Source organism: Natator depressus, chromosome 5 (genome assembly GCF_965152275.1).
Source record: "Natator depressus isolate rNatDep1 chromosome 5, rNatDep2.hap1, whole genome shotgun sequence".
Lineage (NCBI taxonomy): Eukaryota > Metazoa > Chordata > Testudines > Cheloniidae > Natator > Natator depressus.
The window spans coordinates 70358451-70385588 of NC_134238.1; the positions used below are offsets into that span (position 1 = coordinate 70358451).

The 27138-nt window shown below is 38.9% G+C and overlaps 1 protein-coding gene across 7 annotated transcripts in view; it reads left to right on the plus strand.

The window, feature by feature from the left end:
- APC (APC regulator of Wnt signaling pathway) overlaps positions 1 to 27138 on the plus strand; it is a 194472-nt gene that overhangs the window by 148984 nt on the left and 18350 nt on the right. For 6 of the 7 annotated variants that reach the window (XM_074952956.1, XM_074952957.1, XM_074952955.1 and 3 more), the window contains 5 exons: positions 5755 to 5859; positions 14700 to 14813; positions 19597 to 19975; positions 21206 to 21301; positions 24092 to 24231. In XM_074952956.1, the coding sequence (XP_074809057.1) occupies positions 5755 to 5859; positions 14700 to 14813; positions 19597 to 19975; positions 21206 to 21301; positions 24092 to 24231 (834 nt within the window). The remainder of the gene's footprint in view (positions 1 to 5754; positions 5860 to 14699; positions 14814 to 19596; positions 19976 to 21205; positions 21302 to 24091; positions 24232 to 27138) is intronic. The other variant, XM_074952961.1, reaches the window with a different exon arrangement.

A 27138-nucleotide genomic window follows, 5' to 3' on the forward strand; every position in this document is an offset into this window, starting at 1 on the left:
CCCTTCTGTAGTGGGGGGAGCAAAACTGAACACAATACTCCAGGTGAGGGCTTACTAGTGCCGGATAGATGGGAATAATCACTTCCCTCGATCTGCTGGGAATGCTCCTGCTAATACAGACCAATATGCCATTGGCCTTCTTGGGAACAAGGACACACTGCTGTCTCCTATCCAGCTTCATGTCCACTGTAATCCCCAGGTCCTTTTCTGCAGAACGGCTGCTTAGCCAGTCGGTCCCCAGCCTGTAGCAGTGCATGGGATTCTTCCTTCCTAAGTGCAGAACTCTGCACTTGTCTTTGTTGAACGTCATCAGATTTCTTTTGGCCCAATCCTCCAATTTGTCTAGGTCACTCTGGACCCTATCCCTACCCTCCAGCATATCTACCTCTCCCCCCAGCTAAGTGTCATCTGCGAACTTGCTGAGGATGCAATTCATCCCATCATCCAGATAATTAATAAAGATATTGAACAAAACCTGCCCCTGGACTGACCCCTGGGCACGCCGCTTGATACCAGCTGCAAACTAGACATCGAGCTGTTGATCAGTACCCATTGAGCCTGACAATCTAGCCAGCTTTCTATCCACCTTAAAGTCCATTCATCCAATCCATACTTTTTTTAACTTGCTGGTAAGAATACTGTGGGAGACCGTATCAAAAGCTTTGCTAAAGTCAAGATATATCACATCCATGGCTTCCCCTATATCCACAGAGCCAGTTATCTCATCATAGAATGCAATCAGGTTGGTCAGGCATGACTTGCTCTTGGTGAATCCATGCTGACTGTTCCTGATCACCTTCCTTTCCTCCAAGTGCTTCAAAATGGATTCCTTGAGGACCTGCTCCATGATTTTGCCGGGGACTGAAGTGAGGCTGACTGGTCTGTAGTTCCCCGGGTTCTCTTCCCTTTTTAAAATATGGGCACTATATTTGCCTTTTTCCAGTCGTCCGGGACCTCCCCCGATTGCCACGAATTTTCAAAGATGATGGCCAATGGCTCTGCAATCACATCAGCCAACTCCCTCAGCACGTTGGATGTATTAGATCTGGACCCATGGATTTGTACATGTCCAGCTTTTCTAAATAGTCCTTAACCTGTTCTTTCACCACTGAGGGCTGCTCACCTACTCCCCATGCTGTGTTACCCAGTACAGCTGTCTGGGAGCTGCCCTTGTCTGTGAAGACTGAGGCAAAAAAAGCATTGAGTACTTCGTTTTCCACATCATCTGTCACTAGGTTGCCTCCCTCATTCAGTAAGGGTTCCACACTTTCCCTGACCACCTTCTTGTTACTAACATATCTGTAGAAACCCTTGTTGTTACCCTTCACATCCCTTGCTAGCTGCAACTCCAGTTATGCCTTGGCCTTCCAGATTACATCCCTGCATGCTCTAGTAATATTTTTATACTCCTCCCTAGTCCTCTGTCCAAATTTCCACTTTTTGTAAGCTTCCTTTTTGATTTTAAGCTTATTTAACAGTGTGATTAATCACAATTAATTTTTTTTAATCACTTGATAGCCCTACTATAAAACCTTTTACTGCTGGTTTTAATTCCCTTTGCAAGCTTCAACTCTGGTTAGCTTTTGGCAGTTCTCACTTTATCTCTTTCTGACCTCCAAGAGGTAGTTTTCCCTGCTGATCCCTGCCATCTTCCATTCCTTGTAGGCGTTCTGCTTTCTCTTAATCACCTGTTTGAGATGCTTGCTCATCTTCATCCACCTTGCAACCCTACCCTATGAATTTTTCCCTCTTGCTTGGGATCTAGGCTTCAGATAGTGTCTGCAACTTTGACTTAAAGTAATTCCAAGCCTCCTCCACATTCAGATCCTTGAGTTCTTCAGTCCAGTCCACTTTCCTAACTAATTCCCTTAATTTTTTAAAGTTAGCTCCTTTAGCACCTTGATCATCCAGTGGCCCTACTGCCTTTTTGGCAGGCTTCCTGTTTTTCATGTATTTTAAAAAGTATCTGCTGTTAGTTTTTGTCTCTTTTGCAAGTTGCTTTTTGAATTCTCTTTTGGCCTGCCTAATTATACATGACTTGCCAGAGTCTGTGTTGCTTTTTCTTTTCCTCAGTAGGATTTGGCTTAATTTTTAAAGGGTGTCTTTCTGCCTCTAACCACCTCATACTCTGCTATTTAGATTCTGTTACTGTTTGTTTTGTTGTGTATACATTTAATCTGAGCTTCTGTTATGGTGTTTTTAAATCGTCTTGAAGCAATTTGTAGGCATTTCATCCTTCTGACTGTTCCTTTTAATTTCCATTTAACTGGTTTCCTCATTTTTGTGTAGTTCCTCTTTTTGATGTTAATTGCTGTTGTGGTGGATTTCTTTGGTATATTGCCCCCTACAAGAATGTGAAACTTAATTACATTATGGCTATTACCAAGCGGTTCAGCTATATTCACCTCTTGGACCAGATCCTGTGCAACACTTAGGATAAATCAAGAATTGCCTCCCCTTGTAGGTTCTAGGACTAGCTGCTCCAAGAAGCAGTCATTATTGGTGTCTAGAAATGTTATCCCTGCATCCTGCCCTGAGGTGACATGTATGCAGTCAATATGGGGATAGTTGAAATCCCCCATTATTACTGGGGTTTTCTGTTTTTGTAGCCTCTCTAATCTCCCGGAGCATTTCACCATCAGCAGCCACCATCCTGGTCAGGTGGTTGGTAGTGTATTCCTGCTGTTATACTCTTATTATTCAAGCATGGCAATTCTATCCATAGGGATTCTATAGTACTGTTTAATTCATTTAAGATTTTTACTGTATTTGACTCTATACTTTTTCACATATTGTGCCATTCCCCAACAGCGTGACTCTCATTCTTATATATTTTCTACCCTGGTATTACCGTGTCCTTTTGATTATCATCACTCCACCAAATTTCTGTGATGCCTATTATATCAATATCATCATTGAATACCGGGCATTCACATTCACCCATCTTAGTATTTAGGAATCTAGCATTTGTATATAAGCACTTATAAAATTTGTCAATATCGAGTTGTCTGCCTTCATGTGATGTAATTGAATGGGACCCTTTTTCATTTGACTGTTTCTCTTCAGTTCCTACCTGTACTTTATCAACTTCTATCCTTTCCTCTTTATTAGGATATAGAGTTTCCCCTTTAATAAATCCTCCCCTGAGGGATGTGGCTGTCCAAACTGTGTGCTCCTCTGCACCTGTCAGCTTTCCCCTAGCCCTTAGTTTATAAACTTCTCTATGACCTTTTTAATTTTACATACCAGCATTCCGTTTCTGTTTTGGCCTAGGTGGAGCCCATTCTTCCAGGCTTCTCCTTTCCTAAAAGTTTCCCCCTTTCCTAATAAACCTAAATCCCTCTTCACAACACCATCGTCTCATCCACTCATTGAAATCCTGCAGTTCTGCTATTTATCTAGCCGTGTGCATAGAACTGGAAGGATTTCAGAGAATGCAACCACGGATTTCCTGGAATTTAATCTCTTACCTAGCAGCCTAAAATTGGCCTCAAGGACCTCTCTCTTACCCCCCTGTGTCATTGGTACCTACATGACCACTGGCTGCTCCTGAGCATTGCGCATAAATCTATCTAGATGTCTCAAGTGGTCCACAACCTTCATACCTGGCAGACAGTTCCCCGTGCGATTTTGGTCATCACAATATTTCTAATAATCAAATCCCCCATTACTATCACTTGTTTCTTCCTAATAACTGGGGTCCCCTCCTCTGCAGGGGTATCCTCAGTGTGAGAGGATATCATGACATCATCTGGAAGGAGATGTTGTAGAACATGTTTAGAAGTGAATTTGGATGTTTCGTTAATATTTGTTTTATTGTTGCATTTTGTGTGTGTTTTTGGTTAATGCGAGCTGTCCCTTTAAGAACAAGATGTAGCAGACTGAGAATGTGGTTGAGATATGGAGCAAGTGTATGAAATTTTGCCATGTGTTCAAAGTGTGGAAGACCTAGGGGGCCTGGGTAAGTTTCAGAAAAGTCAGAACTTGATTTAATAAATTTATCTTTCCAGAAAGCAAGGCTTATTCTCACCAACTGTCTCGGGGCATAGCTAATGAGCAATAAAGGTTTTCGCCTCTAGGTCATCTGTCTAAATCTTGCCCTGTTCAGCAGAGACTAAAAGGTGTTCCCATCTAATGGATAGCTGAGTCCCAGTTGCAGCTCCCACATGTTAAACTCACCACCATGCTTTGGTCTAGATTGTAAACTCTTCAGGGCAGGAGCTATTTCTTACTCTGTGTTTGTACAGTGCCTAGCCCAACAGGGCCCCAGTCTCAGTTGAATCCTCTAACCAGAGCTCTTGTACTGGGAGCCAGAATCGCCTTACTTGCTATAAACTGGGAAGACTCGACAACATTGTGATTGTCTCACAAACATACTGGTGGGCAGGGGAAGTTCAGGAATCAAAAAGATTAAATCATTTTTAATCTTTTATTTTAATCGTGATTTTTGGAGGTTGACTTGTGATTTCTTTTTTTTCACTGTTTGGGGTTGGTAATACTGATATTAACCCAGGTGCAGCCTGCAATAGTCACATGTAAAATGGCCACTTTCGGACTTTAGCAGCTTCTCCTTCCCAAATGTAAAGGGTCTGCTATCAAAAAGGCATGCCATAAGAGAGTGAATCCACAGTGGGGAGATCAATAATAACTAAGCAATCATAGGTTTCAGAGTAGCAGCCGTGTTAGTCTGTATTCGCAAAAAGAAAAGGAGTACTTGTGGCACCTTAGAGACTAACCAATTTATTTGAGCATGAGCTTTCGTGAGCTATAGCTCACTTCATCGGATGCGTTCAGTGGAAAATACAGTGAGGAGATTTATATACACACAGAACATGAAAAAATGGGTGTTTATCATGCACACTGTAGGGAGAGTGATCACTTAAGATGAGCTATTACCAGCAGGAGAGTGGCGGGGGGAGGGAGAAAACCTTTTGTAGTGATAATCAAGGTGGGCCATTTCCAGCAGTTAACAAGAACGTCCGAGGAATAGTGGGGCGGGGGGGAATAAACAAGGGGAAATAGTTTTACTTTGTGTAATGACTCAAGGAGAAGCTCCAACAGAAGGGGGTAGTGGTAGTGACAAAAATCTAGTTTTCATTCAGTTAAACAGAGGAAGATTTTACTTCCATAAAGAACTGAAGCGTCTGTTTTCACCAGGTTTTCTACATCATTTGTATTTATTTTGATATACAAAGATTAGGTTTGGTATGACCATATTGTTAAAGCTTTGTTCACATTAAGATGGATACACTTGTGTTTCTCACATTAACAATAAAATGTGGATTCCTTTAGTATGGTATAGATATACCGTCTGTGTATCATTCTATCCACCCAGAAAGTGTTTGTATTTGGTTGTGAAGTTTAAGTAATAATTTAACTGTACTAGCCTTAGTCTCCAGTAAATGCATAGATTGTGTGACGGTGCAGAGGAGACAGTTGTTTGCTCCAATTCTGTTATATTTCTGATAGTGATGTGAGCACAGCTGGTGGAGGATGGTGTTTCTGTGTCTCACAGCAAATCCTTTGTCTTACAGGGCTATAATCCTCAGAGGACATGCTTCGCTTTCATCTTGCAATTTTGCTAAGACAGTCAGTCTCAGTTGCTAATTATTGAGGCTAGAGGTTATGAAATACAAAGCACAGTTCAATGGCTTTGTGAAGCTACGACATTGATGCATTCATAGCTTAGAAAGCTTTGACTGATAAAGTGTACTCCATTTCTATATGTAATGCCGTAAACTCTTGCATTAACAGAGGGCACCTCAAAGCAAGCATGATTCAGGCTCACATGAAGCAGAGAGGCAGAATGAAGGTCAAGGAGCAGCAGAAATCAGCATGGCAACTACTGGTAATGGTCAGGTAAAGTAAATATTTATTGGTAACATTTTTAAATATAAAAAATGTCACTCTTATGGGTGTGATCTGGAAATTCTGCTGTATGTAATTGTGCTTCAATGGATTTCTTCAGATGTATTAATTCTGAAAAGGCTGACATTTTTCTTTATTTCCGTTGAGAGGGAAGAAAGCTGTCAAAGCGGTTACAAAGAATATTTTAATGAGATAGAATTTAAATATTCCATAACACAAGACTCTATTTTCTTTTGCTTAAAATGGTTAACACGGATACATTTAAGCAGGGATAAGCCAATAGTTTCGTAGAAAAAATGATTTTTTTCCTATTTGTAACTATTTGTGTTTGTTATGATTTAATGATGGAATTTACTCAAAAATTTCAGTTCAGAAATGATCGCTGAAAACACCACTATTTAAAAAATTAAGTGACAAGTTTCTCATTACAAATAATTACAAATATTATTGTAATTACAAATAATTCCTGTTTCTTAGTTAAATGCATTACATAAACCTCTGGAACTAAAAATCTCATCTTTTTAGGTAATCTGCATGTGTGCTGAAGGGTTATGTACATGCTCATTTCATATTTGTCATTGCTATTCCTTTAATACTTAAATATATTACTAAGTGAAATTTAGGACTACACTAATTCTTTAAATGCAAATTTCTTTAATATTCATCAAGAGTAAGATAGTTTTCTTTGACTTAATAATTTTATATTTTGATTTATTTTACTGTGCTATAATACCACTTGCTTCATTATCTACAAGTATTGCTCAGACTTTCATTTTAGTAATGCAGGTTCTCATAACCTCGAACAATAATATGACAGTGCAATTCATATGTAAGATTTTTCTGTTTTTTACTTTTTGTTTGTGGAATTATTTCAATCCCTTTAAAGCATCGCACACACAATGATTTGTGAGAAGGATTATGTCTGTGGTATGGCTCAAATATTTCATTAGATTAAACACTAAGCACAGTCCCTAATTTTTTATTAAGATGTATTTCATCACAGTTTGGAACCCAATTCTCTTTGCTACATCTGAGCAGTTGCCTGAGGCCCCTATTCTAATCCTGATGACAGCATTATTCTAAAGGAGAAAAAAATAGTTCAGTGATGCTTTTGGGCTGAAAGCATAATGTGTTTAAATAATTCATGCATTGTGGCCACATGTTCTTTCTCGTGTGAATGGGAAGTTATTTTGGACAAGAGAGATTTTTTTGGAGGAGGAAGAAAGGGGTGCCTGTCTTGTACCCAGGAAGAATCATATCAGTTAAGGAGTAGCTCTCTTTTTGGGGGGCATAGAATTTGAACAGTTTGGAGTTAATATCAAGCTACAGGATGAAAATATTATGGCTGTGGGATCTGAATTTGTGCCGCTATGAGATGTAAGGGGATTATTTACTTTTAGTGCAAGGGCAGGGAAAGGAGGCTTAATGGATTGGCCACTAGTGTTTTATTTCTGGGAACCCAGATCAATCCACCATGTACCCTTGAGCAATGAGGATTAAACAGAGTGCAAAAAAAAAAAAAAAAAAAATCAACCTAATTGTTTGGGGCTAGCTTGGGGCTAGCTAACAGTAAGCAGTAAGATGAGCAATGTGAATTGAAGATTTGCCTATTGTGGACAGTATTTTTCAGGACTCGGTCATGTTCTCTTCTGTACCTCCTCTGCTCTGCAGTACTGTGCTGACAGCAAAATGAACTTTACTAAAATCTTGATTTTTTGCAAGCTGTCTGTAGGATTTTAATGAATTTCACTGCTTTATTAGTAAACTGCATCAAAATACAGGAAAACAATATAAAGGAAGAAAAATAAAGCACAGATGAAACAACAACAAGGGTATGAAAGAATATAATATTAAAAGGAAGGAGTATAAAACGGGAAATTGTAGGGAAGGATGCTACACAAGAATGGGATTGAAGCAAGGTGGGTGGAGGGAGAGCGCATGAGAACTGGGGAGAGAAAAGAGTCTACCCAAGACGCATGTAAGTTACCAACTTTGGTCTCTTGCCAGTTTGTCAAATCAGTTACTACCTATTTTTGGTAGTAGTGATTTCAGTTCAGTCTTTAGTGCACCAGTAATAAAGATAATTGGGTTTGATTTGGGCCTCTTGGCAAAGTAGAAGGAGCCAAAAGACTCAGTTATCATGTTAACTACCTCTAAGCTCTGAAGAAAATAGCCTGTCCAGGTCAGGGTTGATATAATTGTTAGGACAGAATGGAAAAATGTGTGCTATTTTTGTCTGCCCCATAATGGGCTTTAATATCTAATGTTTCCAACTTGCCACTTTTTTACCTTCTTGGGTAGAATGCACATATTACAATTAATCAATAGTGTAACATTTTTGGCACATTTTGAATAAAAAAAAATACACTGAGTGTGTAACCCTTAGATCACAACTTCAAATCAAGTTGAGCGGAAAGAGATGCTGTCAAGATAAAAACAGTATTAATAATTATACCTTAGATTGTTAAAATTGAAAGAATTGCAGAAGTCTACTATAATTTCACTGTTTACAAACTTTCTTTAATTTTTTAATTTCTCTCAGGGAAATAAGGGCTTGTCTATATGGAAAAATTATACTTGTATAAGGAAAGGTGTGAATTTAAACTGCTATAGTTATGCCAGTGTAATTCCTCATGTGGACACTTATTCTAGAATCAGAATGACTTTTTGTGCCTTAGTTTATGTAAAATCTAAATTTGGGACAAATTTTACAATGAGATTATGTGACCAAAAGTAGGATTTGATGGAATTTACAAACTGAGCAGTAGTTATTCTGCTATTCAGTACGTTACTTCACTTTATTCTATTGTACTGTAGAACTGTTTTTATTCACAAACAAATTGTATACCATAGGCAGGGCTGGTCTTGTTAAAACACAGGATTAGGAGTCAAGAGTCTATTCTTGGCTCCATTACGTACTACCTGATCAGTGTTTGATTTCCCTGTTTTTAAAATGAGAATACTTCCCTGCCTCACAAGTATATTGTAGGACTTAATTCATTAATATTTGTGAAGCACTTTGAGATTCTTGAATGGAAAGTGTTAAGTTCTAAGTATTATTATTATTTTCATTGTCTAATTGTTTTTCAAAATTGTGTTGTGAACATTTTCTTTCTGTTTGTCCATAAATGGTAGAAATACTAAATTGTTTTTCTTACACTGTATTGGCCATTTTTAAAGCACTTCAAGGAAATTGTGGTTTCATTTAAAACAGCTGTTAATTAGGTCTTAGAAAATGTTTTGTTTGGAAAAAATGACCTTGAGTGAATAAAATAGTTTGAAAATAATTTATTTTTAAAATAATGCTAATAATTTTATACATTCATTTTTATTTTTTGCACAGTCAGTTGCAGGATGGGGTCACCTAGCTAGTGGTCAGATATTCAGAGAAACTGAGCGCCATAGCTCCCTGTAATACCAGTGGAGTGGTGGGTGCTCAGGATCTGTGAAAATCTTTGGTGCACAAATAAGAATTTAGGTAATTAACTTTAGTCACCTATATTAGAAAATTTTGGCCTAAGTTCATACTGAAGAACCTCTTAATCTCTGTTTCTAATTTGAATTATCTTTTAAAACTAGTATATTTAAAAAAAAACCCAAAAACCTACAATTAAAACATTTTAAAATTACTCTTGTGCAGGCTTTTAAATGTGACTTAATCTGCAAATTAAACAATAAAATAAAAACAAATAACATGTTTCTTGTAGGATTTGCATCTGTGATTCCACCACAATTAGGGTTTTTTGTTTTTTTCAAAGTTAAGGCCCTTTAAGTACCTTCAAGGGGAACTACACAAAAATGAGGTTAGTGAAACAGAAATTAAAAGGTACAGTACCAAAAGTAAAATCCCTGCAAGCTGCGTGGAAACTTTTTAAAGACACCATAATAGAGGCTCAATTTAAATCAGGGATCTCAAACTCAAAACACCACAAGGGCCACATGAGGACTAGTACATTGGCCTGAGGGCTGCATCACTGATGCCTTTTCATACAAAGATACAAAAGCCCCGCCTCTCTGCCCCACCCCTGCCCCTACTCCACCCCTTTCCAGCCCCTTCCCCAAATCCCTGGCCCTGCCTCTTCTTCGCCTCCTCCCCTGAGCATGCCACGTCCCCGCTCCTCCCCCTTCCCTCCTGGAAAGTCCTAAGCACCACCAAACAGCTGTTTGGTGGCAGGAAGCGCTGGGAGGTAGGCGGAGGAGCGGGGATGTGGCACGCTCAGGGGGGTGGAAGCGGGGGGGAGGGGTGAGGAGAGCTATGGCGGGCCGAAGGAAATAACTCCTTGGGCTGCGTGTTTGAGACCCCTGACCTAAATGTATACCCCAATTTAAAAAACATAGTAAGAGAAACAAAAAAGAGCTACTGTGGTTAAACAACAAAGTAAAAGAAGCAGTGAGGGGCAAAAAGGCATCCTTTAAAAAGTGGAAGATAAATCCTAATGAGGAAAATAGAAAAGAGCATAAACTCTGGCAAATGAAGTGTAAAAATATAAGTAGAAAGACCAAAAAAGAATTTGAAGAACAGCTAGCCAAAGACTCCAAAAGTAATAGCAAAATTTTTTTTAAATACATCAGAAGCAGAAAGCCTGCTAAACAACCAGTGGGGCCACTGGATGATCGGGATGCTAAAGAACACTCAAAGACAATAAGGCCATTGTGGAGAAACTAAATGAATTCTTTGGATCGGTCTTCACTGTTAAGGATGTGAGGGAGATTCCCAAACCTGAGCCATTCGTTTTGGGTGACAGATCTGAGGAACTGTCCCAAATTGAGATGTCATTAGAGGAGGTTTTGGAACAAATTGATAAACTAAACAGTAATAAGTCTCCAGGACCTGATGGTATTCACCCAAGAGTTCTGAAGAAACTCAAATGTGAAATTGCAGGACTACTAACTGTCATCTGTAACCTATCTTTTAAATCAGCTTCTGTACCAAATGACTGGAGGATAGCTAATGTGATGCCAATTTTTAAAAAGGGCTCCAGAGGTGACCCTGGCAACTACAGGCCAGTAAGCCTCATTTCAGTACCAGGCAAATTGGTTGAAACTATCATAAAGAACAAAATTGTCAGACACACAAATGAACATAATTTGTTGGGAAATAGTCAACATGGTTTTTGTAAAGGGAAATCATGCCTCACCAATCTACTAGAATTCTTTGAGGGGGTCAACAAGCATGCGGACAAAGGCGATCCAGTGGATATAGTGTATTTAGATTTTCAGAAAGCCTTTGACAGGGTCCCTCACCAAAGGCTCTTAAGCAAAATAAGCAGTCGTGGGATAAGAGGGAATGTTCTCTCATAGATTGGTAACTGGCTAAAAGATAGGAAACAAAGGGTAGGAATAAATTATAAGTTTTCAGAATGGAGAGAGGTAAATAGTGGTGTCCCCCAGGGATCTGTACTGGGCCCAGTCCTTATTCATAAACAATCTAGAAAAAGGGGTAAACAGTGAGGGGGCAAAATTTGCAGATGATACAAAACTACTCAAGATAGTTAAGTCCCAGGCAGACTGTGAAGAGCTACAAAAGGATCTCACAAAACTGGGTGACTGAGCAACAAAATGGCAGATGAAATTTAATGTTGATCAATGCAAAGTAATGCACATTGGAAAACAAAATCCTAACTATATATATATACAATGATGGGACCTAAATTAGCTGTTACCACTCAAGAAAGAGATCTTGGAGTCATTGTGGATAGTTCTCTGAAATCATCCACTCAATGTGCAGCGGCAGTCAAAAAAGCGAACAGAATGTTGGGAATAATCAAGAAAGGGATAGATAATAAGACAGAAAATATCATATTGCCTCTATATAAATCCATGGTACGCCCACACCTTGAATACTGCGTGCAGATGTGGTCGACCCATCTCAAAAAAATATGTATTGGAATTGGCAAAGGTTCAGAAAAGGGCAACAGAAATGATTAGGGGTATAGAACGGCTTCCGTATGAGGAGAGATTAATAAGACTGGGACTTTTCAGCTTGGAAAAGAGGCAACTAAGGGGGGATATGATAGAGGTCTATAAAATCATGAATGGTATAGAGAAAGTAAATAAGGAAGTATTGTTTACTCCTTCTCATAATACAAGAATTAGGGGCCACCAAATGAAATTAATAGGTAGCAGGTTTAAAACAAACACAAGCAAGTATTTTTTCATGCAACGCACTGTCAACCTCTGGAACTCCTTGCCAGAGGGTGTTGTGAAGGTCAATACTATAACGGGGTTCAAAAGGGAGCTAGATAGATTCATGGAAGATACATCCTTCAATGGCTATTAGCCAGGATGGGCAGTGATGGTGTCCCTAGCCTCTGTTTGCCAGAAGCTGGAATTGGGTGACAGGGCATGGATCACTTGATGATAACCTGTCTGTTCATTCCCTTTGGGGCACCTGCCATTGGCCACGGTCAGAGGACAGGATACTGGGCTTGTTGGACCTTTGGTCTGACCCAGTGTGGTCATTCTTATGTACCTATAAATTTTAATTATTATAACAGCCAATTGAGTCTAGTTTAATTTTTAGATGACTAAAGGGTACAATTAGTTAGATGGGCAGTATACTGGTGTGGTTTTGGTGTAAGGCTATGTCTACACTACAGACCTTATAGCAGCATAGATATACTACTGCAGCTGTGCCACTGTAAGGTCTCCCATGTGGCCGCTCTGTGCTGATGGGAGAGAGCTCTCCCACCAGCATAATTAAACCACACCAATGAGCAGCAGTAGCTATGTTGGTGGGAGAGCATCTCCCGTTGACATAGCTCTGTCTACACCAGCGCTTTTGTTGGTGAAACTTATGTCGGTCAGAAGTGTTTTTTTTCACACCCCTGGGTGACAAAAGTTTTACCAACAAAAATGCTAGTGCAGACAAAGCCTAAGTCTATATAACAGTACCTACTGTACAAGTATGCATGTCTTTGATATCTCTCTTCTATTAAACAGATTCTCTTTAGCCACTCTCACTTGTTTGCTGAGAAGGAAGGGAACCACACGAGAACAGAAAAAGCTAAAGAGGCCCTCTAAGAGTATAAAAAGCTTGAATTTGATTTGCTATAGTTCTATTAAACGTTTAGCCTGGTGGTGGGGTTTGGGTTTAAGATTTTCAGTTCCTTATTCTAGTTTTAAATATCAGTTTTTCAAAAATAATTATTTAGTAGTAGTTTCAGTAAAAATTCAGTTGTAAAGTTAATATTCACTGTGGAATATCTGTATCTATATGAATAGCCATAATTTTTAAACGCCACTAAAAATAGACCTATCTTAAAACAATAAAATTGTGATTATTGTCCTTTGATCTTATCAATGACATCTGATGCTGACTGGTTATGTTAATATTTTACTGGTGATACAGAAGCAAATTGCAATAACTATCCAAGATCTCTACCTCCTGACTTCTAGGCTAGCAGAGATCTGAGATTTCTGCAGAGGCAGAATATTCAGCCGCAGAGGAGCAAGAGTGTCTAACGTCTCTCCGCTGTGACTCTTGCAGTCAGTATAAGAGTTCCTTTGATGAATTGCAAGAAAAGCATTTATGCCTTAGGGAGAAGGAGCACTAAAACTACTGGGGGAGGTTTCTAGAGGCCTAGAAAAGCATGAGAGAATTTAATCTTTTAACTTTTGGAAGAACTAGAAGTTTTTGTTTTGTGCTGCTGGCCCGAATGGAGACGCTGCATAATTTTGGATGCGTCATCCCCTTACTATGTCCCATTAGTAATGTGTTACCAGAGCTACAGGTGAAAGGATGGGAAGCTCCTTGGAAGTCTCCTGCCTTCGCTCTATTGTAGGTAGCTACTATGGGAAAAGCTCACGTAGTAGAGGGCTGCAGGCCCATGCACCAACTCAGCTAAAATTCTCTGCTGCTGTGGCACTCGGCTCAGTCGTGAGATAACATGTAGTCCAGCTCAATAGAGCTACTCTTTGATGCCCCAAACAACATGTAACCTTCCATTAAGTGAATGAGAAGGGAGCTATAAGGGATCAGAAGCAAACAACTAGAATGAACTTTTAAAAATTATACACAGAAAGCAAAAAAGAAAAAAATGTATATAAAATAAAAAGATAGGACAAGAAGGAGAAAAGAGGAAGAATAAAGAACAGGAAAGAGACGAAGGGGACAAAAAAAGTAATGGTGACAACTGTGTCAAGATATAGCCAAAGGGGGTACCCATTCACAATTTTTTTCTAGAGGGTCTCCAGTAAATGAAAAGGTTAAAAAAAACAATTAACCTCTTTTCGCTCGACAGACCAGAACTGTATCATCCACAGATTTGGCTTGTTAGTGACACTGTCTAGCAGCTTTTCTTTTTGACCCACAGAATCTCTTTCTTTGTCAGTTTTTGAATCACTAGTTGTATTATGAAGTGGTTGAGTTTTTCGACTGTGGGGTTGTGAGAAGCAGGGTCCGGATCTGTAATATCACTGATGCAGAATTCCTACTTTTTCTGTATAAAATGGCCTAAAAGCAGAGTCTGGTTTGTTGTCCCTTGTTCTTGCTTTTATCTACTGCTTGTTGTTGTTGTTTGTTTCAGTTCTCCTTTTTCCTAATAAAAGTAGTTATTTTAAAACTCACTCAATAATTAGAACTAATTTTGTAGGAATATAGAACTGCTTTGAGAGAGAATTAAGGGACTAATGAGTAATAAGCCATCTTTGTGAATTTTATTTAAGTAATTTCCAAACTGTATTGCAGATATATATTAACTAAAACACAGGGTGACAAATTATGGTTGCAAACATGACTAAATGGTCAAATGCTGAAACTAAAATAGTCAACAGTTGGCACTTCAGTAAAAGACTTTTGGATGCTACCTAATTGTTCTTTAAACTTGTAGGGTTCAACTGCTCGAATGGACCATGAAACAGCCAGTGTTATGAGTACCTATTCCGTTCCTCGAAGACTGACAAGTCATCTGGGTACCAAGGTAACCGAAGATTACAAACCACAGGTCGCTAACACTACGTTTTTACTAATACAATAACTTCATTGTTTCTACCAGTTTCTATTATATTCACTGAATGATCTTTCCACATTTACTAATTTCATGGAATTAAATTTTTTTTAAATAGTTTTTGTCAGGCTTTTAAAAGTATGCATTAAAAATCATTCAATTTTAGAAGAAAATATGAATTCCCATTGGTAAAATTATTTGTAATGAATAAAATTTGATTGCAGGAAATTGTTGGAGCACCTTAAAACCTTGTATTGTTACTAGATGATCCAGATGATTGGTGAAAATGAACCCATTCTAAAGACCAAGTTTTTGGTATTTGAAATGCTCATACAAGACTGAATTCTTGAAATAGATGTCGTTATTGAGAAACTTTTAAAAATGTGACCTGAGTCATTGATGCTGCTAAATCAACATTGTGTCACTACAGTTACAGTATGTGAAAGAAAAGTCTTATTTGTCTAAAGAGGTGTTAAATTAAAGGAAACTGGGAATTTAGCATTGCAGTAAAATTTCCTAATCTCACTTCCATTTGAAATGGAAAAATAGGTTCAAGTGGACCGCATTTTGTGCCAAAAGTAGATTTCCAGCATGCATTTGTTCTTCATAGCAGGTACATGGGACACATCAATGCAAAGACTTTAAGGAGTTCTTTTTTGTGAACTGTGTGTTGGGCACAAAACCACTTTCTGTATTAAATATTCCTTAATTAAAAGTGCAAAAATTTATAACAAGACTATCAATCACACAATTTGTGTACCAAAGAGGTACCAAAGATATATTGATTACATCAAACATTTAATTGTTTTTACAGAGTATGATATTAGATATTTTAAGTGCAATCTATACAAAATATTTTTTTTAAAAGGTGGGATAGGAGAAGTGGAGAAGGCTTGAATCCTTCAATTTTCTTTCTAGTGCAGATAGAAATTGCTTCCATATCAGCAGGATCCTCGGCGCCAACTTCTCCTCTGCCCCATCGGTGCTTGATTCCCCCCCCCCGACCCCCTCTTGCCCTGCCCCAATTCCACTCCCTTCCCCCCAAGTCCGCGCCCTGCCTCTTTACTGCCTCCTCCCCCTCCCTCCCAGAAAGTCCTAAGTGCCGCCAAACAGCTGTTAGGCGGTGGGTGGGAAGCACTGGGAGGGGGGGAGAAGCGGGGACACAGTGCACTCAGGGGAGGAGGAGGGGGTGGGGGCAGGGGGAGCTTGGCTGCACCTGGAGCACCCACTAATTTTTCCCTATGGGTGCTCCAGCCCTGCAGCATCCACAGAGTTGGTGCCTATGAGCAGGACTAAAAATACTAGTTTAGCAATATCTGAAGAAGACTCAATGTCTGAGCCTTGTTCAAGAGACAGTATGTGTCACCAGTGGGATTTTGGGACATCAAATGTCTCAGTACTCAATACTTGAATTTTATGTGGTTGATTCTTTAAAATAAATAAATAAATAAATAAAATCATCTAGAGATGGGAGATTTTCCCAAAATGAATCCATAGTATGTCAGGGACATGGTTTCAGAGGAGTTCTGCAGAGAACCCTTACAACATTCATATGCCCATGAATACATGATCATTTATTTTATGCAGTTATTGTAGACTATGCTGTCCACTAAGTAAACTCTGCTAATAGCAGATCCCTGTCCATGAGAGCTTACAGTCTAGAGCAGTGGTTCTCAACCTGCGGCCCAATCAGCACAGAGCTGCAGCCCATGTGACATCCTCAGGGCCATACAGGTAGTATTGGATGCGGCCCACAATGGTAAATAGGTTGAGACCCACTGGTCTAGAGGCACTAGACCAGTGGTGGGCAACCTGCGGCCCATGGGCCAGACATGGCCCATTAGGGTAATATGCTGGCAGCCTGCGAGACAGTTTGTTTACATTGACCATCCACAGGCATGGACCGTCCACAGGTTCACCATTCCCAGCCAACGGGTGCTGCGGGAAGCGGCGCGGACCTCAGGGACGTGCAGCCCGCCGCTTCCTGCAGGTCCCATTAGCCGGGAACAGTGAACCGTGGCCACTGGGAGCTGCGGGCGGCCATGCCTGTGGACGGTCAGTGTAAACAAACTGTCTCGCGGGCTGCCAGCAGATTACCCTGATAAGCCGTGTGCAGCCATGGGCTGCAGGTTGCCCACTACTACACTAGACTGTACAAACTTACATAATCCTTTTCTCCTAGACCATGGTCACTAGTAGACCTAGTCTCTGAGGTAGACAGTAAGGGCTTGTGTACAAGGGAAGTTAGTGCACAGCAAGTTAGGGTGTGAATTTACAGCACATTAACTACTACACACTAATTCCCTTTGTGGACACTTACTGCACAGTAAAGTGCTGAGTAAGTTAATGTAGACTAGCTAGTGTGCTGTAAATTCACACCCTAGCTTGCTGTGTACTAACATCTCTGTGTAGACAAGCTTTAAAGCTGCTCCCTCAGGGGTCTGCCCAGAGGCATACATTAAGTAGATAGCTTTCATTCTCTTTTGAGAGAACAAGTGTGCCACCTCCATAACATATTTGACTGTTCCCAGTCCAGGAAGTGAGGCTCTCTAAACCTCATTTCTCAGGCACATGCCATTGTACTGTCACAAAGCTGGCTCACGGGCTCTGTCAGGTTTTGATTCTATCTTTTTTACATTTAATATTAAATAGTTTGTGGATCCATATGATCATATAACTTTACAATGTTTAATACTTCTACTTTTTCAGCGATTTTCATTGATTATCCTAGTGTTCATAAAATACGTGATTTTCTGAATACTCAGTCTAGTATAAATTACCTAGATGCACTCAAACTTTTAAATCTTGTACAACACAGTTATGTTAGATTTTCTCATGTATGTCATAGGATATTTTGTTGAACTTGTGACCATTTGCAGCAATTTAGCTAGGATTAGAGAATCTGATCTAACTTAGTATTTGGCAAATCTGATTTCTTGTCTAGCTGGTAGATATGGGAGGTATCACTCTGCAGAGACTCATCAACTGCTTCTTCCGTGTCCCAACTGGGTAGCCCGCTTATGAGTAGCTTCTCAAACCATGGGTTTTTAATGTTTTTATGTGACTGCCTCAAGAATCCCTCCTAAATTAATACTTAGATGTGAAATCCACGAGGGTGTTCTGAATTTGGTATCCCAGTAATATGTATATTTGTACTTTAATAGGGTCAGTTTCACAAAGCTGAAAACTATTATGAACCAGATCATCTGGGAGAAAGAATTTAATCAGAAAAATGTGAATGATAATTGGGACTCATTTAAGAACACCTTACTAGATGCCCCAAAAGCCACAACTGAAGAAGAAGGCTGTGCTGGTTTAAAAACCAACCTGGTTTAGAGGGGAAGTGAAAGCAGCTGTAAACAAAAAAACCCATTTTAATTATATAACAAATAGAAGAAAGGGGAAGTTGACAGCAATGAATATAAATAAGAAGTTAGGAACTATAGAAAATTGATAAGTGAAGCCAAGGGACACAAGGAGAAATCTATGGCCAGCAGAGTTAAGGATGCTAAGAAGGAGTTTTTAAAATGTATTAGGAATACAAAGAATCCTGACAATGATATCAGTCCATTACTAGATGGAAATGGTAGAATTATCAATAATAATGCAGAAAAGGCAGAAGTGTTCAATAAATATTTCTGTTCTATATTTAGGGAAGAAACAGTGGATGTAGTCTCTCCATATTATGATTATTACACTCTTTCCATTCCACTAGTATCTCTGGAGGTTGATAAACAGAAACTACTAAAGTTAGACATTTTTAAATCAGCAGGTTCAGATAACTTGAATCTAAGAGTTTAAAAGAGCTGGCTGGGGAGCTCATTGGACAATTAATGTTGATTTTTCAGTAAGTCTTGACACATTGGGGAAGGTCCAGAAAACTGGGAAAAAAAGCTAACGTTTGTTAATTTTTAAAAAGGGTAAATGGGACAACCTCAGTAATTATAGACCTATCAGCCTGAGATTGATCCTGTTTAAGTTAATGGAGCAGCTGATATGGGAGTCACTTAATAACATGGAGCGGTGGCTGCTGTAGCTGTCCCAGGGGCCACCTGAGCAGCTGGCCCCGGGGTCAGCCACACTGGCACCTGCAGAAGTCACAAAGGTCGCGGAAAGTCACAGAATCTGTGACAGACACAGAGCCCTATCCATCACTGACCATTTTTAAATGAAGATTAGATATTTTTCCAAAAGATCTGTCCTAGGAGTTATTTTGAGGAAGTTCTATGGTCTGTGCTGTACAGGTCAGACTAGGTGATCATAGTGGGCTCTTCTGGCCTTGGAAACTATGGCTCTATAAGCATATTTAACTTTCACTTTAGCAAATTATTTGTCATTGGAGAGCAGCCTTTAATGAAAGTATTATTCATGTAGATAAATTTCTCTTCGAAAGAAAAAGAATTCATAGTAGACATATATCCTGGCTTGTTCAGGCTAAAACATTATTGGGTAGCACATTTTCATTAATATGCTATTGTTTTAATCCTATAGTACAATGAAAATCCAGAACTGTTCATTAGAGGTCTAGATGAACAAAAATATAGATCCCATTTCATTCACATTACTATCAAGTGGATTCATTATATGTTATTCATTTTATACACCAAAGAACCAGTAATAATTATGCAATTATTTTTTTTAAATGATACTGATTGTTGCACAATTGTGGGGGGGGGGAGATTTTCCCCTTGCTTTTATATATCATCCATCACTTCATTTCAATTTGATGTATCTTTTTTTAGAAAATGTAACCGTATTTTTAAAATCATTTGGCCTACAGGTGGAAATGGTGTATTCTTTGTTGTCAATGCTTGGTACTCATGATAAGGATGACATGTCACGAACTTTGCTAGCTATGTCTAGCTCCCAAGACAGCTGCATAGCCATGCGTCAGTCTGGATGTCTTCCTCTCCTCATCCAGCTTTTACATGGCAACGATAAAGACTCTGTGTTATTAGGAAACTCTCGGGGCAGTAAGGAGGCCCGTGCCAGAGCCAGTGCAGCGCTGCATAACATCATTCACTCACAGCCTGATGATAAGCGAGGCAGGCGGGAAATCCGTGTACTCCATCTTTTGGAACAGATCCGAGCTTACTGTGAAACATGTTGGGAATGGCAGGAGGTACATGAACAAGGCATGGACCAAGACAAAAATCCAAGTATGTCTGTCATAATACTTTAAAAATGGCTAACAATATATTATACAAAAATTTTAAAACCGTAAGTTCCATTTTAAGCTGAATTTTTGGTATGGTAGAAATATACCTGAATTAAGGATCTTTTTTCGTATGAAATTTTTTTAAACAAAAGTCAAAGTAATATCTGAAAACCGAACGTCTCATCTGTAATACGTACTGTCTGTAAATGCTCTGTGGAAGACTGACCTTTAAATCATAGACTTTGCATCTCATAAAAGGTATAATCCTGGTAATTTTTTTGTATACTCTATACAAATTTGTATTCATGCTCACTGCTATTTTGTCTTTCTTTAATGTATGTTCTGAACACTGTGGTACACAAAAGTCTGTTGTTTTTTTCAACCTACCTTTTTCTCATCCCGTCTTGATTGGGTAGTTGTTGGGGAGGTTAAGGTAGGCACAAAAAGAGGAATCTTGTTCCAATCAATTCAGTATAATCCAAACAACTATTAAAAACACAGTTTGATATTTGTTTGATGTTTCTGACATACAATCACGGCCTCTTCAATGTAAAATAAAGTTTTTTCAGATCGGTTTGAAAATTTATGTAACTCTTTAACTTCCCTAATTGCATTTCTGATTTGGGGGAAAATTACAAAAACAGGCCCTGATCCTCCAATATGTTCTATATTGGTGGTTCTTCATGCCCACAGAGAGTACCACTGAAATCAGTGGGATTGGCATGGGTGCAGGATGCAATCTGATCTAACTATAGGGATCAGCCTGCAGAATCAGAGCCCATGATGACATCCTAACACAATCTGTGGCCTAGACAAAATCTGGTACAAAAATGTTGAGAACTACAAATGCTTCCTAGTGTGAGATAATGCTGATTACCCTTCAGAAGGAAGGAACAAGACAATTTTATTTTTGATATTGCATTATTAAACACAACCAGAAAACCTAACCTATCCCACTCTCTACACTCCAAAGCCATTATCAAGATAATTAGGAAATTAAATTCATCAGCATTAAAATTTGTCTCTTGTACGTCTGAGAGTATGGAAATGGTTTTTGTTAGAATGCTCAGTGACTTTTGACTTCTCTTGCATTTTCTCAGAGATCCAGATCCTGAAAAAGTGATCTAAATATTTACCTTAAACTTTGAATCTCTTGGTAAGGCTTATTATTTTGACAATGCCCTTGTAAAAGACCAAGTCAGTATTAATTGTTGCCTTTTTTGGGGGACAGGGCCAGCTCCAGTTGAACATCAGATCTGTCCTGCAGTGTGTGTTCTCATGAAACTTTCATTTGATGAAGAACACAGGCACGCGATGAATGAGCTTGGTAAGATGAAATATTTTTCTCTATACAGCTGTTGAGAAGTTTGATAGAAGTTTTAACTTTCCTTTCTTGTACACTTAATAGAAATCCAGTAGGTTTCTCTGTCACAAGTTCAGATCGATCAGTCATTGCTCAATACTTCTGCAAATCTGGCCCCTGATGTCTAAATTTAGGCACCCAGAAAATGAGTACAATTAGTGCTCACCTTTACAAATTTGATTTCAGTGACTTACCCAGCATAACATGGGAACTCTGTGACTGAGGCAGGGATAGAATTCAGTTTTCCAGGGTGGCATTCAACTGCTTTAACCATGAGACCATCTTTTCTCTTCCTGCAGTCCTCTGCCTCATTCACTATTCACCTTCCAGCTTCTGCAACACATGAGGCAAGGCCCTGCAGGTAATAGCCTCCTTCACTAGACAACCCTGATTCATTTCTAGAGCATGGTTCATCTTGTGCACAGAATGAGCCAGGGATCCAGTGGGAAAATGGTTGTAAAGATCATATGATAATACACATGAACAAGGGGGCTGAATTAGGGTTGCAGAAGTTAGGAATTCTGGCATTTGCTGACTTTTGAATGCTTGACTTTGCAAGTTTAACATTCTTTTAATGTCGTTTTATGTGTAATTTCCTACATTTAAAAAAAAAAACTTATTGAAACAAGAAGACCCATCATATTGAACATATTGACCCCCCCCCCCCAATAGGTCACCAGCAGGACTGGAACCTCTAGATCCACAGCACAGACCTCTGCCACTTGAACTGAAGGAGTAACTGGTAACAGTAGTACACTATTATCCTCTCTGTGAACTAGCCACTAGAGGGGGATTAGATGCACACTTTTCTAATGAGTTTTGCAGCTGTTTTGCTGACAGCAGAGGAATGGTAAATCCTGGGTTTAATTCTTGGTTTTGGAGGAGAGTGTTCTCAAATGGTAATAGACCTTTTTGCACCACCACCACCCCTTGCTCCTTTCCACCTCACTGGCTCCTGTCTCTGTCCCACTCTGCTCCTCTTCCTCCTGTTCTCATTTGTTCTTACCCTTGCCCCTAACACTGTAAAACTTCAGAGCCGATAAGTCCACTCAGTCCTACTTCTTGTTCAGCCAATTACTACAACAAACAAGTTTGTTTACATTTGCAGGAGCTAATGCTGCCCTCTTCTTATTTACAATGTCACCAGAAAGTGAGAACAGGCATTTGTACGGCACTTTTGTAGCGGCATTGCAAGGTATTTACGTGCCAGATATACTAAACATTTGTATGTCCCCTCATGCTTCGGCCACTATTCCAGAGGACATGCTCCCATGCTGATGACGCTCGTTAAAACATAATGCGCTAATTAAATTTGTGACTGAACTCCTTGAGGGAGAATTGTATGTCCCCTACTCTGTTTTACCCACATTCTGCCATATATTTCATGTTATAGCAGTCTCAGATGATGACTCAGCACATGTTGTTCATTTTAAGAACGCTTTCACTGCAGATTTGACAAAACGCAAAGAAGGTACCCATGTGAGATCTCTAAAGATAGCAACAGGATTCGACCCAAGGTTTAAGAATCTGAAGTGCCTTCCAAAATCTGAGAGGGAGGAGGTGTGGAGCATGCTTTCAGAAGCCTTTCAGAAATCTTAAAAGAGCAACACTCCGATGCGGAAACTACAGGACCCGAACCACCAAAAAAGAAAATCAGCCTTCTTTTGGTGGCATCTGACTCCAATAATGAAAATGAACATGCGTTGGTCCACGCTGCTTTGGATTGTTATTGAGCAGAACCCGGCACCAGCATGGACGCATGTTTCCTGGAATGGTGGTTGAAGCATCAAGGGACATATGAATCTTCAGCTTATCTGGCACGTAAATATCTTGTGATGCTGGCTTCAACAGTGCCGTGGGAATGCCTGTTCTCACTTTCAGGTGACATTGTAAACAAGAAGCAGGCGGCATTATCTCCTGCAAATGTAAACAAACTTGTTTGCCTGAGCAATTGGCTGAACAAGAAGTAGGACTGAGTGGACTTGCAGGTTCTAAAATTTTACATTGTTTTATTTTTGAATGCTGGTTGGGTTTTTTTTTGTTTGTTTTTTTACATAATTCTACATTTGTAAGTTCAACTTTCATGAAAAGGAGATTGCACTACAGTATTTGTATTAGGTGAATTGAAAAATACTATTTTGGTTTTTTTTACAGTGCAAATACTTGTAATCAAAGATAAATATAAAGTGAGCACTTTACATTTTGTATTCTGTGTTGTAATTGAAATCAATATATTTGAAAATGTAGAAAACATCCAGAAATATTTAAATAACTGGTATGGTATTGTTAACAGTGCAATTAATTGCGCAATTAATTGCTATTAATTTTTTTATAGCTTGACAGCCCTAATTGTACAAAATTTTAATATAGGCAAAATGGTATATTTTCCCCTATCCTCATTCTCAGAAATGGCTGAACCATTTGATATGAAACTTTCTTAAAAAAATTTAATCTGAGGCTGACACTTGGTTTGGTAAATTTCAGCCTGAATGGTTAACATTTAGTAAAGTTATGATAAACTGAAAACAGTGTCTTGTAATGGAAAGTGTTTTGCAACCTCAGCAGTAGGTGATACCTCCAGCGCTGCCTAAAATATGTTCTTAATTGAGACCGTGTCTCAGAAATTGACATTAGTGTGCATGTGGTATTAATGTTTTTTAATTATCCTGCTGCTGCTATTGTCTCTCCATTTTGGAGAAGGAAAACTAAAATACTGTACTCCTAACATTGGCTTCAATTATATTATTTATGTAGGGGGGTTGCAGGCTATTGCAGAACTGTTGCAAGTGGATTGTGAAATGTATGGGCTTACAAATGACCACTACAGTGTTACATTAAGACGGTATGCTGGAATGGCTCTAACAAATTTGACTTTTGGAGATGTGGCAAACAAGGTAGGTTTTTTAATTAATTTGCATCTAATTTTAATTTTATAATAGTTTTATTAGAGAGTTGAGTTTAAATTTTAGTTCTTAGAAGAGTTAGAGGGAGAATCTCTAGGGGTAGCATACTGAAGCTGGGCAGAGAGCAGAATTTTCCAAACAACTCTGCCATTGTACTTTACTTCTAACATACAACAAGGACTGTAAATTACATTATAAGCATAATAGCTCCTCTCTTATTAAATCAGGTTAAGTTCAGTTTGTCACTCAAGCAGAGATTAATCCTCTTTGTTCTATTTTTGTATGAAGAACACAGTTTATCTTCCCCAAGTTTACAACACATAATCTATTGAGAAAGATTGAATTTTCTGTGGATTTTTTATTAAAGCTGTAACTGTTTGAGTTAAAATTAAGAAATGGTAACTTTACAAAATTTTCAGTCTGATCACTTTTTGCAACCCTTTTGCTAACAAATGGCTGATTTCTTATACTTCACACTTTTCATATAGTAAAAATGCATTGTAACTATTTTTTGGGGTACATTTAGGAAATTAGGCTGTAATTAAGCAAAGTTATTAGCAAGTATTTTCTGTTTCCCATTATATTCATAATTTCCCCTTACTCAAAATATCCACCATTTTGTCTAATTTGCAATGGGATAGAGGCAACTGAATCTGGTTGAAGCTACACAACTGTGATACTTCAAGGAGTGCCCAGGACTGTGAGTTGCCTTACTAGCCCTGTCTCCAGTGAGAGAGAGACTTGCTGGTGCTTAACTGGGAATCAGTTCCCTGACACCTCCAGTCTGTTAGCAACCCAAACAATCTCCTCTGTGCAATGCTAGCCCTTACTTTGCTTTGTAGGTTAACAATAGGTGCATCCCAGCCCCTTTTGAAGTGTTCCCCTCTGACATCCAGCCCTTGTTAACTGGCTACTCACAGAAATACCAGGTTTTCTATTCCCAAGGGGATAGTGTACACACCAGCCTGTATCATTCAAGTGAGGATCAGCGCCTATATAACATTACAGCATTGAGATATATTTATAGTGAAACAATCACAAATTTCAGGGGGTAGCCGTGTTAGTTTGTATCCACAAAAACAGCAAGGCGTCCGGTGGCACCTTAAAGACTAATGGATTTATTTGGGCATAAGCTTTCATGGGTAAAAAACTACTTCTTCAGATGCATGGAGTGAAAATTACAGATGCAGGCATTATATAATGATACATGAAGAGAAGGGACTTACCTCACAAGTGGAGAACCAGTGCTGACAAGGCCAATTTGGTCAGGGTGGATGTAGTCCACTCCCAATAATAGATGAGGTGTCAATTCCAGGAGAGGCAAAGCTGCTTTTGTAATGAGCCAGCCACTCCCAGTCCCTATTCAAGCCCAAATTAATGGTGTTAAATTTGCAAATGAATTTTAGTTCTGCTGTTTCTCTTTCAAGACTGTTTCTGAAGTTTTTTTGTTCAAGCATAGCTACTTTTAAATCTGTTATAGAATGTCCAGGAAGATTGAAGTGTTCTCCTATTGGCTTTTGTATGTTAAATCACAAATTTGTTATCAAGGGTTAAGATTTAAGAGATAGTGGGTAAGGATAATGGAAACAGAAAGGTTTCATATAAAAACAAAATCAGTACATGCTTTCTAGAGACTAGACTTAACTTTAACAGACTAACTGTCTAAAAGCAGTTTATTCTCCCCTAAATGTCCTTCACAGTACTCCTAACTGGGGCAGTTTGGGATCCCATTTTCATGAATGTAATCACACTGCCCTATTACTTTATCAGATACAGAATAAAGAGATGTCCTTTTACCTTCTCCTTGTATCCCCCCAAATCCATTTTTGGTCCCCGGAGACAGGATGACCCCTCAGGGTTTTTCCCTGGTGTGCTGACTTCATGTTGACTTCACATCCTCATGTTGACTTCCCTATGTGAACAGGGCTTCCGTTGCATTGGCTTACAATGCTTAATTTACATGTGAACCGAAGCAGACAAGTGAATATACATCCTTTGTCTGGAAGAAACCTGTTTGTCAATCCTGCCTTGATTCAGACTTTAGGAACGTATTTTCATTATGCATATATAACTTTTTACATAGTATCTGTACATACATTTCATTGCAATATTAATGATCAGTATGATCCTGGCTTTCATTTAAGTCCTACATGACATCATTTGTGGGTAAATACCATTAAAGCAGTGTGCTGAGTTTGTCAGGCCTGATAGGAGTTACTGTTACAGAACACATGCATCTGACGAAGTGGGTATTCACCCACGAAAGCTTATGCTCCAATATGTCTGTTCGCCAATAAGGTGCCACAGGACTCTTTGCCGCTGTTACAGAACAGCCTTGGCCTTGAGGGGTTCTTAGGGTTACAACATGCCCTCGGTAAAGAGGGCAACTGCTTCACTAGTGGGCATGTGTATTTGCTTCTGATAAAGCCTCAGGACAAATGGGTCCCTTTTTATTAAAGGCTTTGCTATCCTACCTGTCAAATTTAAAATCTGTCTGTCTTACTGAAATGTGTAAAACAAACAAACAAAAACAAAACTAAACCGTGGAAATGTGCCTTGCTGTGTTAAGCCAGATTGTGTTTTAATTATAACAGCTTTTATATTACCTATACTATTTTTAAGAATATTTTTCATTATGTGAATTAAATAAACCATTAAAAAAAAAGAAAAATAATTGGAAAATCTCCTTAGATTGTGAGCTTCTTGAAGGATGGAAAATCATTCTTAAGTGTTTGAAAAGTATGTAGGACGTAGGGAGTGCTAATTCAAATAAATAATGAAAAAGAAAAAATGGAAATCTATCATGTGACTCACTTTCAAGTGATTCCCTTATTAATTTCTAGCCTCAGAATTTTGCAAGATATTATATTGGACTTTAAAATAACTTCATTTTGATAA